The 12868-nt window shown below is 44.7% G+C and overlaps 1 protein-coding gene across 2 annotated transcripts in view; it reads left to right on the top strand.

The window, feature by feature from the left end:
- KANK2 (KN motif and ankyrin repeat domains 2) overlaps window positions 1-11120 on the top strand; it is an 88581-nt gene extending 77461 nt beyond the window's left edge. For both annotated transcript variants that reach the window (XM_075859015.1, XM_075859017.1), the window contains 4 exons: window positions 1392-1534; window positions 2776-2976; window positions 8195-8287; window positions 8828-11120. In XM_075859015.1, the coding sequence (XP_075715130.1) occupies window positions 1392-1534; window positions 2776-2976; window positions 8195-8287; window positions 8828-8884 (494 nt within the window). In that variant the 3' untranslated portion in view covers window positions 8885-11120. The remainder of the gene's footprint in view (window positions 1-1391; window positions 1535-2775; window positions 2977-8194; window positions 8288-8827) is intronic.
- The last annotated feature ends 1748 nt before the right edge of the window (window positions 11121-12868 follow it).

Genomic DNA, 12868 nt, shown 5'->3' with positions numbered 1-12868 from the left:
TCATGATGGATTTGTCCCGGCCCCCATCAAGGTCATTAACACAACGCTTTGGCTAAGGGCTATAATAGACTGTGGCACAGTACGTTGTTTAGCCTGATATATTTGGCAGTGGCATAGCTATAGGGGGTGCTGAGGTTGCAGTATTCTCACTTGGGTAAGGGGTCCAAAGACAGTGGTAGTATAAATTGGGAGCACTAGTAAAGATTTTGCAGTAAGCATCCAAGAAACGACACCTCTGACATTATGGAAGCTCCCACAATCATGTGTCATGTGACCATACTTGCCTACAGTCCCGATTTTGTCGAACCACACCACAGAATAGGGTGAAGTTTATGCAAGTTTAGTGTTTCTGCTAATTTTGGGGGGCTAAAATTCAGGAGATTTAAATGTTGGTTAGTTTGCATTTGACACCAGTGACATCATCACTCTGATGGTACAAGGTGACCACTTCACCCACCATCTATAATATGGGTGATCCAACTAACTACCTGTCGGTTGCCACAATAAGGGCTAGCCGCCATTAAGGAGCCTCAGTAATAGAAGTATATGCCGCAGCAATATTTTTAGCTGTATGCCCCAACTCTTAATAATCTGCCCACAAATCCAAAACCAACCCTTGTAATAACCTGAATACAATCAGGAGTTCTCAGATTGGCACAGAGATGATGAAGAAAATGATATCCCTCAGCTGAGCCAATTGATAGTTCTCACAGCAGACTGCCGCCACATCTGGCCACATACATAGAAGTATATTCCCCACTGTAGTGCCAACATTGTAATCAAACAGAATTGCCCATACCTTTTGATTCTGCACATAGAAGAATTACCACTAAAAGTATGCCAGAAACATAGCATAAAATAGTCCCATTAACACAGCAGTGGCCATACAAATTCCAGCCAATGAACTGCCCATACAATATGGCAGTCAGACCAGAGCCAATAGGAATGTACCAGCCACTGCTGTGTGGCTGGCACGATATTTATTATCCCCTCCATGGTCCACATTACTCTCTCTAGAAGGCATGTCCGTGCATTACATAGACAGCCCATTGATTTCTATAGGCATGTAATGCTTCACTTCACCTGCGGAGGCACTGTAGGGAAAGTGGACACTTGATGCCCGGTTCACCCACAGATTACTGCTGATCGCTGGGGTCTCAGCAGTGGTGCACCCTGTGCTTAGCTGATTTTCAACGTGTTCTCATGTAATCCATGCGCATCCCTTTAATTATCCTTATATTTCGCCCCATTTGCTATTGAACGTCCTTTGGCAAACCGAACCCCTTTAATTTACTCCATCTGTTCCAGTATATGTCCCTTTCCTTTCAGTAAGCTTCAAACCCTCCAAGATGCCTTCTCTTACCCCTCCTCCCCTTCTTACTCACCCCCAGGCCTGTGTGATGTGAACAGACAGAATAAGGCCGGCTTCACCCCGCTCATGCTCACGGCTCTGGCAGCCTTCCGCTCCAAAGAGGACATTGAGACGGTCACACAGATGCTTCGTCTTGGAGACGTCAACTGCAGAGCCAGCCAGGTGTGTGTTTACAGACGGGGTCTCATTAAAGGGTTAAATCCACTACCAAGTGACCGAAAATATATTATCATTGTGAATACCACATTGGACAATTGCTGCTATAGGTCCAAGCGTTTGTCACCCAGCTTTTCCAGACTCCTGAATGGGAAATTTGCAGAGAACGAAGACATATATTGCTAAAACCCTATAGTGACGTCGGCAGCAGTACTGGGGTCCCCGAGTAGAGCATCAGCTGGTGCTCTGCTTGGGAGTTCCAGCTATAGGATACCCCTGAAGTCACTGACTAAATGTCGGGAGCAGTGCTGGAGTCCCGAGCAAAGCGCTAGCTGATGCTCTGCTCGGGGACTCCAGCAATAGGCAATGTGACAGCCCCTTGCGGTCATGCCATTGATAACACGTCGACATGAACAGCGCAGGAAGCAAGCCCTCAGTCACACGGGGCCGTGTTGGCGCGTCATCAATATTAGAAAAGCTTCAGGAATTCCGGGAACAAAATACAACAAAATTAAAGATTGCCAAATGGTATTGAAAAAGAAAAAAAAAGTAAAATTAATAAAAACACAGTAATGTAAAATAAAAAAATACACACGAATGCACATTTTTTACAATAAATAAACTTTATTAAACCTAAGTCCCAAAAAATAAGATAATATAAACATTTGGTATCATCATGACCGTATAGTCCAATTAAGAAAACCCATTTTCATTCACTCTATTAGGGAATTCTCAGATAATAAAAGGAGATCTTCTGTTAAGGATCCTCTTCTCTTGGCCAGAGCGGAGAGTGGTTACAAAGAGCGTCTCTCTCTGGACGACATCTCATGTCCTGCATTACACAGACAACACATTGATTTGAAAGAGCACTGTGTAATACTTAATTTCCCCTGTGGTGGCGCTGCAGGGAAACGAAACACTTACTGCCAGGGTTCCCCACAGATTACAGCTGATCGCTGGAGGTCCTAGCAGGAGGACACTTTGTGACCAGCTTATTGTCAAGGGACCATTTTAATAAGCAAGAATTGTCCAAAGTGGAGAGCCCTTTTAATCAGACCAGTATAAATTTATCCTATTCTTTCTGTTTTCCCCAAGGGGAAATGTTGGGTTGTCTCCATAGAAATGAGAAAATGGAAAAATGGGTTGCATTGCTTAGAAAGTGCTGGATATCACCCCCTAGTGGCCCTATTATAGTCCTGGCGCAGTCTTTCTTATGAATTGACACCAATTTGCACGTTTTTTTTCAGGCAGGTCAAACCGCTCTGATGCTGGCGGTCAGTCACGGGCGTCTGGATGTGGTGCGTGCTCTGCTGCAGTGTGGGGCGGATGTAAATGTGCAGGATCACGATGGCTCCACTGCGCTCATGTGTGCTTGCGAACACGGACACGTGGATATCGTCAGCCTCCTACTGGCTGTTCCTACTTGTGACATGGGGCTTACAGATAACGTAAGTCATTATATAGTAACAGACAACCCCTTAATGTACCCCTACTATAGGAAGACTTTGAAAACACATAACTATACAATAGTACCTGGTCACACTATGGGGGGGGGGCATTAGGCACTGAGGTGCATATAAATATATTGCCCCAATCATTTTCAAAGAGGTTCTGCAGCATCTGAGGCAATATGCTGCATAACACATGTGCCGGTTTGTACAGAAAATCATTCCTGTTACATATTGACTGTTATGAACTTTCCCTTCTCTTCGTAAAGAAGTTCTGCAGCAGTTATGGCACGGCGCAGTGTATTACAGCTAGACTAGGCTCTACTTCACCTGGAACAGAGATTCAGTTTATTGTCCTAGCCTTTTATCTGTATACCTTGGTTGAGGCAAAGTGGTTTGTTGGTACCCAGCACCTTTGGCACATGTCCACGGGCCCCCTCACCTATCTATGCCCATGCGCCTCCCAGCTGCTGCAGAACCTCAGTTAGTTCATGTTAATAAAGTGGTTCTGAGGCAGCTGTTGTGTGTATCATACAGTTCAATGCCCTGGCTGCTGTAGAACCTCTTATAAAATGGTTAACCTATCAAGGACAATAGGCCACATAACCTCGAACAAGACAAAAAGGGGTCCACCAAAACTATATAGAAAACCTACAATGTCCCTTGTAAATTCAATGTCTCAATATACATAAAGATAATATATCCAAGTGGATCATATACAAAAATATGTTTACTGCACATACTCTAAGCCTGTAAGTTTATCGTTCACTGTGAGTAAAATATTTGAAGGTTTTGTAAGAGATGCCATCCGGGAATATCCCAATGAAAATATAGGTAAAATTTCATATCGGTATGGGCTTATGAGGGATCGGTCCTGTGCCGTATAAAAGACTGGGGCATAAAATGAGAATGATGGGACTGGGGAAAATGGGAGTAATTGGGTTAACAACTGGCTCAGTGATAGAAAACAGAGGGTGGTTATTAAGGGTATGTTCACACGTAGAGTCCAAAACGTCTCAAAATACGGAGCTGTTTTCAAGGGAAAACAGCCCCTGATTTTCAGACGTTTTTTGAGCAACTCGCCTTTTTTGCTGCGTTTTCGCTGCATTTTTTACGGCCGTTTTTGGAGCTGTTTTCAATAGAGTCTATGAGAAAACAGCTCCAAAAACGTCCCAAGAAGTGTCCTGCACTTCTTTTGACGAGGCTGTAATTTTACGAGCCGTCTTTTGACAGCGATGCGTAAAATTACAGGTCGTCGGCACAGTACATCGTAAAGCCCATTGAAAGTAATGGACAGATGTTTGCCGACGTATTGGAGCCGTTTTTACAGACGTAATTCGAGGCGTAAAACGCCTCCAATACGTCTGAAAATAGGTCGTGTGAACCCAGCCTAACCCTTTCATGACCAAGGGTCATTGATGCCCGTGTGTCCAGGTCAAATTTTAAATTTTTGATATGCACTTCTTTAAACGATAATATTTTTGGAACCGCTTTGAATATCACAACTATTTTTATTTTTTTTTATAAGACTTATGAGGCTTTCATTTTTTAGATTAGTTTAATTAATTCAGTGTGTTTTTAATTTTTATTATGAGCAGACAAATCACAAATTTTTTTTATTTTTTTTATCTATCTATGCATCCATCCATCCATACACTATAGAGCTCTGTAACAGTTAGTGCTCTTCTCTCTCTGTCACCCTGGTTCGCTGTGAGGGGAGAGTGAAGAGGGCTATATACACACGACCGTGAAAAAAATGTCAGTCAACAACGAATCAAATGTCAGTTTTTCGTGGCTGTTTAGCATCAATGTGTCTCAAAATTTGAATCCATTTCCCGGCCGTCTGACCGTTTTTAATCGGCATTTGCCATCTGTTTTTCATGGACGTTAAAAAAATTGATGAATTTTATTCATTAGAGTTTTTGTCCCAGCCCCCTGAAAACACCACAGTGCCCATGTAGATAGTGACGCAATATTACTGTAGATAGTGCCACATTGCCCATATAGATAGTACCAGTGCCCACATAGATAGTGCCCACTGTAAATAGTGCCACAGTTCTCCCTGTAGATAGTGCCCATGTAGATAGTGCCAGTGTCCCCTGTAGGTAGTGCCAATATAATGCCACAGTACCCATGTAGATAGTGCCACACCCCCTGTATATAGCACCCCCCTGTAGATAGCACCACACCCCCTGTAAATAGCGCCACCACCACTGTAGATAGCAACATCTCCCCTGTATTTAGCAATATCCCCGCTGCAGTTAGCTCCACCACCCCACCTGTAAATGGCACCCCCTTCCTGTAAATTTCACCACTGTAGCTCCCTGTAGGAGTGGAATCCCTCTGGCCGAAGATTCCGCTCCTACAGGAAGCCCCTGATGTCTCTGTCCATATATGGACAGTGACGTCAGGGGTTAACTCTAAAAGCGGAATCCCCTTCCAAAGTGGTGATTCCGCTCCAGGAGTGTCCCCTGACGTCGCTGTCCATATATGGTTAGTGACACCAGGGGCTTCTCCAGTAGCGGAATCCCCGACACAGAGCGATCTGACCCCGGGGATTCCACTCCTAGAGAGAGATGCTGACGTCATTGTCCCTATATGGATAGTGACACCTGGGGCTTCTCCAGTAGCGGAATCCCTGGGCAGAGTGTCGGCCAGGGATTCCTGTCCAAACGCTCTCTAGAAGCGGAATCCCCGGACAGCGCTCTGACACCGGGGATTCCGCTCCTAGAGTCAGTTCAGGTGGTGGTATCTACAGTTGAGAGTGCGATGCGATCTATAGCGGGGAAGTTGCTATCTGCAGGGGGTGGCACTATCTACAGCGGGGATGGAGAGACGGCATGGGCTCCCTCTAGGAGGGGAATCCTCGGCCAGGGTTTTGAGCTGCCTACAGGGGGTTGTGGGTGGCACTATCTACAGTGGGGGGTATATTCCGGGGCTCTCAAGCCCCGGCCGTTAGGACAATGCAGTGCTGCTCACACTGAAGCTACACTGCACTCATTAAACCCGTTCCAGGCTGTCAGTGTTTATACACGTGCTAAGTGCACGGGGCATCGGAAGTTAGAACGTATCTAGCCATATGGCAGTCGTGATGGGGTTAATGGTACATCTTTACAGTGGGTGACCGTTACCAGTGGGGTTCCACAGGGGGAAGTATTGGGCCCTCTTCTTTTTAATATGTTTATTAATGACCTTGTAGAGGGTTTACAGAGTATAATTTCAGTATTTGAAGATGATACTAAGCACTGTAAAGTAATCAACACAGAGGAGGATAATGTAATACTACAGAGGGATTTGGGGAAGCTGGAGGTTTGGGCAGAGAACTGGCATATGAAGTTTAATGGGGATAAATGTAAGAATATGTACTTGGGCCGAGGAAACAGATTTAAATGGTAAAACACTGGGTAAAACTTATACTGAAAAAGATTTGGGGATATTGGTGGACAGTTCATTTACCTTTAGCAACCAGTGCCAGGCAGCTGCGGCCAAGGCAAATAGAAAAATGAGATCATCAAAAGAGGCATAGAGGCTCATGACAAGAACATAGTTTTGCCTCTATATAAATCGCTAGTCAGACCACACATGGAATATTGTGTACAATTTTGGGCACCTGTGTATAAAAAGGACATGGCTGAACTAGAAAGGGTGCAAAGGGCGACCAAGGTAATTAAGGGAATGGGCGGATTGCAGAACCAAGAAAGGTTATCAAACTTGGGGCTATTCAGTTTAGGAAAAAGACGGCTTAGGGGCGATCTAATTATAATGTACAAATATATAACTAGACAATACAGAGATCTTTCTAATGCTCTTTTTACAGCTAGGCCTGTAACTATAACAAGGACAAGGGTGTATCCTCTTCATCTAGAGGCAAAAAAGGTTTTACCATCATCACAGATGGGGATTCTTTACTGTAAGGCCTCATGCACACGACCGTAGTGTTTTTCTGGTCCGCAAATTCCAGGACCGTGTTCCGTGAAATGTCCTACGCAGTTCATCCGTATGTAATCCGCAAAATGCGGATAAAAAAAAAAAGCCTAGGTAAAACAGGATGACGACAGAACTCATTCCCGGTCGTAGCCTAGCAACACTTCCGCAAATCCGCAAACTGCGGTTGACACACGGAGGTGTACCCGCATTTTCCACGGGCCCATTGACTTCTATGGGCATGTCCGCATCGAATTTGTGGGCCGTAATAAGACATGTCCCGAGTTTGTGCGGCACGGATTTGCGAACATGCGGGGACCCGTGAAAACACGGATAGTGTGTATGGGCCTATAGAAATGAATGGGTCCGCAATTCTCCCGTGGATTTTCGGGGGAATTGCGGACGCAAAAACACGTTCGTGTGCATGGGGCCTAAGAGCGGTGAGACTATGGGACTCTCTGCCACAGGATGTTGTGTTGGTGGATTCTTTGAACAAATTCAAGGGCCTTTATACCTTTCTTGGAAAATATAATATTACAGGTTATGAGTACTGGATTCTGGAGATGGGATGTTAATCCCAGGATTTATTCTGATTGTCATATTTGGAGTCGGGGAGGAATTTTTTCCCTATTGAGGCAATTGGCACCAACCTCATTGGGTTTTGCCTTACTCTGGATAAACACGGTAGGATTGTAGGATGGACTTGATGGACCTGTGTCTTTTTTCAACCTTATCAACTATGTATTATGAATACAACACAGCTGACGGAAGACTATTAAAAAAACATCTACTAGAAGCACCAAGCTGTATCCAAATTACCCACATGCCATAATGGACTCCTACAACACACTGTCCAGGACCTCAATGCGTCTTTCGCACCTGCTTCGACGGATGCTGCTATTATTTCTTTTGATTGTCTTTTGCCAGCTCTGTTATATTAGGTACAATAAAGTTATTTTTCTATATGATTCACTTGGATATATTTTCTTTTTATATTAACACATTGAATTTACAAGGGATATTGTTGGTTTTCTCTTTTAAAATGGGTAGACTTGATCTTCCTCTTGAGAGGGTGGTAGTACAGGTTGGGTCTCAAAGGTGCTGGAGCCAGGAGGAAACATGAGGTGGGAAATGAAGGGGCCGCACTGGATGTTTGGAGAGGAGTGTAACCTGTGCTGTTGTATTGTCAGGCGGGGGTCGTCATTTCTATATAATGTTCTGATTCTGACATCAGATGTACAGATATAACACACATATAGCATGTATAATACACCGTGTATAATCTTTTTTTTAGGATGGGAGCACAGCTCTGTCTATTGCGCTGGAAGCTGGGCAGAATGACATAGCGATGCTTCTCTATGCTCAGAACTCCGAGTCCTCCACTATGGTGAGTTACTACCCAGAGGGTAACCATTGTTTATTATCCTGTTATTACGCTCAGGCAACGCCATTTATTTTTGCCTTTAGACAATGAGCCTCATGTATCAGGAATATTTGAACGCTCATTGGTTGCATTGGGTAACAAGGCCATTGTTGCAGGGGGAGCTGTCCCTTCCACCACAGGGTGACACTGACAAGGGGAGGAGCTATCGGACATGGAGCCTGCTCCTCCCACTACTTGATGACACTGACAAAGGAAAGGGGCTATGTGACATGGAGCATGCCCCTCCGACCACATGGTGACACTGACAAGGGGAGGGTATATATAAGACATGGAGTCGATTCCCCCCACCACAGGGTGACAGAAACGAGGGATTAGCTATGTTACATGGGGTCTGCTCCTCCCATCACAGGGTGACAGACAGGAGGGAGGAGCTATGTGACATGACATCTGCTCCTCCCACTACAGGATGACACGGACAGGAGGGTGTGATGTGACTATGTTACTTGTCTAGGAAATGGTAACATTCCTGTATTTTCTTTTCAGGGAGCGGAGAAAAATCTTAAGACCCAAGGTACAAACCCAAGTGATGAATCCCAATAAAAGGAGGATTTTGGGTTACGATTCTCCACCTGATGCCTGTGGTCTTTATAAAAAGGACTCGGGTGGATCGTTGCCTCTGCATGCCGTCCAGAGCCATATGGCTTCCCCTGAAACACAGCACTGCAAAAACCACTATTCATCCTGCTTCAGCACCATGGAGAGAGGAGAGCTGGAGGCCTGAGGGATGGGTTATCAGTGAGGGCAGGCAGGAACAGGTTAATGTGGAGGTTCAGAAAGAGTTAATAAAGATATAATTGAGGGAGAAAGCAGAACTCAAGATTGAAAGTAAGAATGTGGACAAGTGATGACATAGAAATGGCTGAAGAAATAGAAAAGACGCTTGTTATTAAGCCCACTAAATTCCTTCTCATTTTCAAGAACTTTGCTTGTGGTCAGTGAATGGGAACATTCATAAGATATACAGACCTGACAGCTGAGGATTTGTTACAATTGCATCTAGTCTAGACAATCCCCTGTGAGCTAAACACAGCAGAAACACAATTTTATCTCCTGTCTTGCCTCCTAGTTTCCAACAATGTATCCGTCTATATACAATGTATCAGCCTGGAGCTTAGGATTCTGAGCTCAGATACAGGTGCATACATATGGATGAGGACGCCAAATGATGCCCCCTTCTGGCGCTAGTTGACACTACCACACCCCTACCTACCTGGGACAGGAGGACTTGCTGCTTGTTTGCTCCTTTTCCCGATCCTTGGGTTAATTCCTTCTACATTTTGCTAACGTTTTAGGTCCAGCGGAGAGAGGACAGGTTCTCACCACCCATTAAAATAAGGGTTTAGATTTAGTGCCCCATTAAAGTAGTATGAGCTGGCACTATGTCTATGCCTCTACATACGCCCTTGCTCACAGCGGATTGCATAGACTGGTTACAATGCAACAAACTCTCAGCTGTGCGTAGTATTAGGCCTGTATAGGTTTTCAGCTTCTGGATGGAAAAAGGAATGTTTTCATTCATTCACAGCAAGCAGAGGAACTGAAATACCAAAAATTGCAGAATTTTTCATTATACAATGATTAAGCTTTAATTACGAGAAAAAACCCAGAAAACCCCTTTAATTGATGACCAATCAATGTGTAGTATTTGGAAAGGAGGGTTCTGACTAACAACCCCCCCCCCCCCACCTCTGGAGTTTCTACTCTTCGACCTTTGGGTAGTCCCAATCCAGCTGAACCATGTTGTCAGACCTCAGTCATGCCCCTGTCACTGTCTTCGGGGAGCTCTGTAGATATTACTGGTCCCTATTGGGTCCTCACTTTTTAGATTATCAATGAAAGACAGAGAGCGTGAGGTCTGTCACTTCAGGACAATCAATGCGGGAGCCTAAAGGAAGAAGAGATTCCCACTGATCTCCAGGTGGCTTAAAGGACAACTCCACTTTTACATGTACTGGGAATAATTTGCATCACAGATCATGGGCACTTATTAGGGAGCAATCATTGTACATTTTTGGAGTGAAGGACACAGGATAGAATATGGGCCTTTCAAAGTAGGAATTTAGAGGCCGATTTTCACCTTCCTGCACTTTCTTGCCGTGGTTTTTGCGGCATTTTTTGGCAGTGGTCATTTAGCACCGCGGGCAAAAAACGCAATGAAAAATGCTTTCTCTGCCTCCCACTGATTTCAATGGGAGATCAGAGACGGAACGGCGGGAAGAAAGAGCATGACGCTTTTTTTCCCCCGCGAGCAGCTAAAAGCGCAAGCAGGAAAAAACTGCCTCCGACTCCCAATAAAATCGAAGTGGTTTCCGCGTCAATATCGGCACCAAAAAACTCTGTGCAAACTGACCCTAAGAGGTGATGTGTAGAGAGGTGATATGTGCAGGTCTAGGGTCTCATGTACTATAACTGGTGCAGACGAAAAAATGGATCCGTTGCCCGTAGCAACTATTCAGATTTAGTTTTTGGTTTATTTTTATGGCTGATAATAATGTAAGCAGTGATGTGATTGGTGCCTTGGGGGCATTTGCCCCACTTTGCCCAAGTATTGGTCCATGATGAGGCCCATTGAGTTTGGGGTACCCTCTCTCAGGCTCTTCCCTACACCTGCCGTCTAAACTCCTTCCATGAGTTTCAGCAATAATCTTTCTGATATTGGTTGTACGAGAGGCACTGCTATATATATATATTTTTGTTATCCATACTTATATGTGAGACGGTTTACTACCTGTATTGTATTAAGGTTATCACTATATAAATATATGTATATAAATAAATGGCTATAAATGACGCCTCGCTGCTACGTGTCACATGTTTTTGTGTAGTGGACTCACAGTGTGGACGCTGTTCCTGATGTCCATGTAAGTAAAGTGACGTCAGAAGCTTTGCAAAGCCTGAGTACACGGCCGGAGGGTCGGCAACGGGATTCCGGCCCTGGAGAATTCCCTCACATCACTTTACATATATGGACAGTGATGTCAGGAGCTTTCCCAGGGACAAAGTCCACGGGCAGAGCACTTGTGATGCTCTGTCTGGGGACTCTGGCATTGGGAAGCTCCTGACGTCACTGTCCATATATTAATGTCAGGAGCGGTATACGTTTTTTTGTGGAATCTCTCAGGATGGAATAGCAAAGTCTACTACGCTATTCCATCCTTCAAAAATAAGGTATACCGACGTCTACCAGCCCGACGTCTACCAGTCCGACGTCTACCAGTCCGACGTCTACCAGCCCGACGTCTACCAGCCCGACGTCTACCAGCCCGACGTCTACCAGCCCGACGTCTACCAGCCCGACGTCTACCAGCCCGACGTCTACCAGCCCGACGTCTACCAGCCCGACGTCTACCAGCCCGACGTCTACCAGTCCGACGTCTACCAGCCCGACGCAGGCTAAATGGACATAATGGAGCCTGTGAATATTTGTTTACGTTGTTTATAGTGCATGTAGTGCATGTTCGGAGATTTTCTCTACAATAAATGTAGGACAATAACACGATATGAAGGGGGTGGGAAGCACTTGTGAGGATGTAAGGAGCACTAACTTTCTTACATTGCCATTAAAGTCCAATGTGTTTTTACGCAGCAAAAATCTGAGGCTTCCCTTGGATTTCTGCCGCAGATGTGCCACAAGCGTGTAGCAGGTCACATGGTCATTCAAAGGGGCTTATCCTCGGCTTTTCCGTGCAAAATAAGTCACATGCTACTTATTGCTGTGGTGGATTTCTTTTCATGGTGCAGACAAAAATACACGTGGAAAATTTTTCCTAGCATGTGAACTGGGTTGCGGAAACCTCATATGCATGGGATGCAGATTGTCATTGAAATCCATATCAAATCTAACACGTGTGAACGGGGCCTTAGGATGAGTTAAAAAAAACTCTGTTAGGCCAAATGCGCACGATGCTAATTACGTGTGGATTTGTGGCATCTATTTTCATGCGGAAAATCTGCAACGTAATAAAGTACTAGCAAAGTAAATGAGAGCTCAATAAATCTCATCTACACGTCGCAGATTTTTTTCTGCCTATAAATTGACCTGCGGTGCGTATTCTAAAATCTGCAGCATGTCAATTTATTTTGCGTTTCCGCTTGCAAATTGTATCTGACCAGTTTAAGAAAAATCAAAAATAACAAATCTGCAGCAAAAAAACCCTGCACCTACTGTGTTACCACATCAAAATGTAAAAACCGCACCTAAGAATGCATTATTAGGGCTCGTCCACACGTTGCGGAATTGCTGCATTTTTTCCGTCTGGAATTGCAGACGGAAAATCCGCAGCAAAATACAGTAACAAATCTCATCCACGCGCTGCGGAAAAATTCCAACTACAAATTGACCTGTGGTGCGTATTTTTCGTACTGCAGCATGTCAATTCCTCCTGCGGAAAGTGGACAGAATTGCTGCGTTTTTCAAATGCGATGTCACCATCTCCCAACATTAAGAAAAATGCAGCAAAATACGCACCATTTTCTGCACCAATTCTATTCTGTGTAGATGAGTCGTTCGGTGCGAATTTTACC

Source organism: Rhinoderma darwinii, chromosome 3, assembly GCF_050947455.1.
Source record: "Rhinoderma darwinii isolate aRhiDar2 chromosome 3, aRhiDar2.hap1, whole genome shotgun sequence".
Lineage (NCBI taxonomy): Eukaryota > Metazoa > Chordata > Amphibia > Anura > Rhinodermatidae > Rhinoderma > Rhinoderma darwinii.
This window is presented reverse-complemented; position numbering and strand designations above follow the sequence as displayed.